Source organism: Solanum tuberosum, unplaced genomic scaffold, assembly GCF_000226075.1.
Source record: "Solanum tuberosum cultivar DM 1-3 516 R44 unplaced genomic scaffold, SolTub_3.0 scf00009, whole genome shotgun sequence".
NCBI classification, from domain to species: domain Eukaryota; kingdom Viridiplantae; phylum Streptophyta; class Magnoliopsida; order Solanales; family Solanaceae; genus Solanum; species Solanum tuberosum.
The window spans coordinates 2,711,235-2,715,923 of NW_006238935.1; the positions used below are offsets into that span (position 1 = coordinate 2,711,235).

Here is a 4,689-nt window from a genome sequence, read left to right on the forward strand (position 1 = left end):
TGTCCCAATCTCAATGAAAGGAAGATCATGTCTTCAAAGAAGAATTTGACTTCTGTACTTTGCTATGTTCCAAAAGTAAAGAAAGAAGAAGTTAAATCGTCTAACCTTCAAGAAGATGCATTAAGAGGACTAACTCTTCCTATCAGACGGATTGATGCAATAAACTTGCCTCCAAAACTGCCAGGAAACACAATCGCTCAAAATCAAGTGCGAGATACGGGAGAAGGTTTTGATCCTAATGCTTACAAGTTATTTGTGAATGCTGGATACAACCTTATTGAGCCATCAATGTTAGGGAAACTCCCATCAGTTGATAAAACCAGGCAAGCACGTGAAGGCCTAGGCTACAACAAACCACTGCCTATTCGCATCTCCATAAGATGGGCGAGCAATAATTATATAACTTTTGAAGTTGATGTCAGTGCTCCCAATAGAAAGCCTTCCATCTTTGATCGACTCGGAGAATCAAATGCAAGAACTTCTGTGTTCGAGAGATTAGGTCCATTGAAGAAGAAACACAACAAGCATCGGAGAAGTTATCTAAAAGTGACAACGCCATCTTCATCTATGATCCAAAAGGATTTCAAAAGTTTGATTCTTTCTAGAATGAGGCGACGAGTGGAGCTTGTGGTTTCATGTAAAGAGGAACTCAAGGAAAAGGCTCACAATGTGGTTTACACCAACGAGCGCGAGGAAGATGAAGAAAGTGTAGGCTCCTCATATCATGTTACAATCTAGAATGAGCACGATTCTTTGCCTCAAATGAAGATTCAAGAAGAGTTAGAAGATATTGTCTGGTGTTGTCATATATCTGTCAATGACAATGACCCTCTAGAAGAGGAAGGTGCTGGAGATGCTCCACCAGAACTTGAAGAAGGAGTGAAGACCACAATAGATTCCTTAAAGGAAGTTGACCTTAGCACTGATGAAGACCCAAGACCTACTTACTTGAGTGTCTTTCTAGAAGTTGATGAAGAAATCACTTATATGAATATACTCAAAGAATAATAGGGATGTCTTCGCTTGGAGCTATAAAGAAATGCCTGGCTTGAATCCTAAAGTAGCAGTCTATCAGTTGGTAGTCAAAAATGGCGCTCGTCCTATTAAGCAAGCCCAAGGACGTTTTAGACCAGACTTGGTTCCATTGATAGAGAATGAAGTTAACAAACTCATTGAGGCAGGATTCATTCGTGAAGTTAAATATCCTATATGGATTTCAAGTATTGTTCCTGTAAGGAAGAAGAATAGCCAAATTCGAGTTTGTGTTGACTTCAGGGATCTCAATAATGCATGTCCTAAAGATGAGTTCCCTCTTCCCATTCCTAAGCTAATGATTGATTCCACCACTGGTTATGAGGCGATGTCATTCATGGATGGTTCTTCTGGCTATAATCAAATCCGCATGGCACCAAAGGATGAAGAACTCACCGCATTTCGCACGCCTAAGGGTATTTATTGCTACAAAGTGATGCCATTTGGTTTAAAGAATGCTGGTGCCACATATCAAAGGGCTATGCAAAATATATTTGATGGCTTGCTCCATAAAAATGTTGAATGCTATGTTGATGACTTGGTGGTAAAGTCAAAGAGTGATCATTTGAAAGATTTAAGAATGGTGTCTGAGCTGCTTCGAAGATATCAACTAAGGATGAATCCATTGAAGTGTGCCTTCGGAGTTACTTCTGGAAAGTTACTCGGCTTCATTGTGAGACATCGAGGAATTGAAATTGATCAAGCCAAAGTTGATGCAATATCGAAGATGTCCGAGACTCAAAATTTTCATGAATTAAAAAGCCTCCAAGGAAAGCTATCGCACTTGAGGAGGTTCATCTCAAATCTAGCAGGACGATGCCAACCTTTCGGTCATCTCATGAAGAAAGGTGCTCCTTTTAATTGGGACGAAACATGTAGCGATGCCTTTAAAAGTATCAAGTCGAAACTAGGGAAACCTCCAGTTTTGGCAGCCCCTATACCTAGAAAGCCATTGATACTCTACATTGCGGCACAAGAAAGGTCTGTAGGAGCCCTGTTAGCTCAAGAGCATAGTGAAGGCAAAGAAAACTCTCTTTACTACTTGAGTAGAACGATGACACCAAATGAGCTGAACTATTCGCCAATTGAAAATTTGTGCTTGGCGCTAGTCTTCTCAATTCAAAAGATGAAGCATTATTTTCAAGCCCATGTTGTTCGTCTTATTTCTAGAGCAAATCCATCAAGTTTGTTATGTCGAAACTTGTCCTTAGTGACCGACTAGCAAGATGGTACCTCCAATTCCAACAGTTTAAGACCGTGTACATCCCTCAAAAAGCTGTGAAAGGACAAACATTGACAGATTTCTTGGCAGACCATCCGATACCGGATGATTGGGAGTTAACTGATGAGCTTCCTGATGAAAGTGCGATGTTAATTGAAGTTCAACCTCCTTGGAAATTGTACTTTGATGGAGCTGCACATCGTGGCGGAGCTGGTGCTGGCGTATAGATGCAATGTTAATTGAAGTTTAACCTCCTTGGAAAATGTACTTTGATGGAGCTGCACATCGTGGTGGAGCTAGTGCTGGCGTAGTGTTCATCATTTCACAAGAAGAGATTCTACCATTCTCCTTTACTTTGAAGCAATGTTGCTCCAATAATGTCGCTGAATACCAAACGTTGATTATTGGACTTGAGATGGCCGTTGACATGAAGCAATTAAACTTACAAATCTTTGGTGACTCTCAGTTGGTGATCAACCAACTCTTGGGAAGTTATGAGGTGAAGAAGCCCGAATTGCGTCCTTATCATGATTATGCTCAAAAGTTGATAGGATGGATTGGAGATGTAACCCTTCAACATGTGCGTAGAATGGATAATAAGAAAGTTGATGCATTGGCTGCTCTAGCTTCAACGCTAACCCTTCCTGATCAGACGCAAGTGACTATTTGTCAAAAATGGATAGTACCACTACCAAATGAGGAAGAATGTATAGAAAATAAGCTTGATCATCTCGTCGCTGTTTATGAAGCCGCGAAGGAAGATTGGGGACAACCCATTATTGACTACATGTGTTATGGGATACTTCCAGAAGATTTAAGGAGAAGGACTGACATTCGTCGTCGTGCACCTCGCTTTCTTTACTACAAGGACACATTATATAGAAGATCATTTGAGGGTGTACTATTACGATGTTTGGGAGAGGAAGAAGCAATTCAAGCTTTGCAAGAAGCACACTCGGGAGTATGTGGATCACATCAATTTGGACCGAAACTCCACTTTCACATAAAGAGGATGGGGTATTATTGGCCAACCATGGTGAAAGATTTCTTAGATTATGCTCGGAGGTGCGATGCTTGTCAATTTCATGCGAATTTCACACATCAGCCGCCCGAAGTATTGTACCCAACTATTGCATCTTGTCCATTTGACGCTTGGGGATTGGATGTTGTGGGACCACTACCAAAATCTTCTGGTGGACACTTGTACATCTTGGCTGCAACAAATTACTTCTCAAAATGGGCTGAAGCTGTCGCTCTTAAAGAAGTGAAAAAAGAGAATGTTGCAAATTTTATCCGAGTGAATATCATCTATCACTTTGGCATCCTCGCTACATTATAACAGACAATGGCAAACCATTTGATAACAAGTTAATGAACAAGATTTGTGATCTTTTTGGCTTCAAGTAGCGTAAATCTTCTATGTATTATGCTGCCGCCAATGGTCTTGCTGAAGCATTCAATAAGACTCTATGCAACCTCATCAAGAAATTTGTCTCCAAGTCCAAACGGGATTGGCATGAAAGAATGGAGAAAGCTTTGTGGGCATATAGGACAACATACCGCACTCCAACTCAAGCAACACCATATTCACTTGCTGTTGGAGTTGAATCAGTCATGCCACTCGAGCGTCAAATACCTTCCATAAGACTTGATATTCAAGAAGGGCTCATTGAAGAAGAAAATGCTCGACTGCGTCTTGCTGAGTTAGAAGCACTTGATGAAAAGAGGCTAGAACCCAACAAAATCTTGAATGTTATCAAGCTCGTTTATCTCGTGCTTTCAATAAGAAGGTTTGCTTGAGGTGCTTCCAAGTTGGAGACCAAGTTCTCACGGTAAGAAGACCCATCATCACTTCGCACAAGTCTAGGGTTAAATTTACCTCAAAGTGGGATGGACCATATGTCGTACAAGAAGCATATTCACATGGTGCTTACAAGCTTGTTGATGCAGATGGCATAAGAATCGGTCCTATTAATGCAAAATTCCTAAAGAGGTACTACCCTTGAAGTAAGATGACGCTCCTTAAGGTACGAGCCTAAATTGCATGTCACTCCTGGCCCACAAGAGTATAAACTGTGTACGACACAATTAAAAAAAGCACTCACTCCCCCAAAACTACGTTATGACTTGATCCTCTTTATTGAGGTACGTAGGCGCTTAGAATATATCCTAAGTTCAGTTGCATGAGTGTCAAAAAATCACATGTCCCGCTTGATCTATCATAAAGTTACCTTTCTTAGGGCGGGGATGTGTATCTATCCGCTTTCGCCTTAAGAATACCATAAAGTTACCTTACTTAGGGCGGGGATATGTATCTATCCACTTTCGCCTTAAGAATACCATAAATTACCTTTCTTAGGGCGGGGATGTGTATCTATCCGCTTTCGCCTTAAGAATACCATAAATTACCGTTCTTAGGGCGGGAATGTGTATCT

At 40.9% G+C, this 4,689-nt stretch overlaps 1 protein-coding gene across 1 annotated transcript; it reads left to right on the plus strand.

Annotated features, from left to right (window-relative positions):
* The first annotated feature begins 2,516 nt into the window (after nt 1-2,516).
* LOC107061580 (uncharacterized) lies at nt 2,517-4,054 on the plus strand. Its single transcript, XM_015311072.1, has 2 exons — nt 2,517-3,551; nt 3,662-4,054. Exons 1-2 carry the CDS (start codon nt 2,517-2,519, stop codon nt 4,052-4,054), a joined length of 1,428 nt encoding a protein of 475 aa, XP_015166558.1.
* The last annotated feature ends 635 nt before the right edge of the window (nt 4,055-4,689 follow it).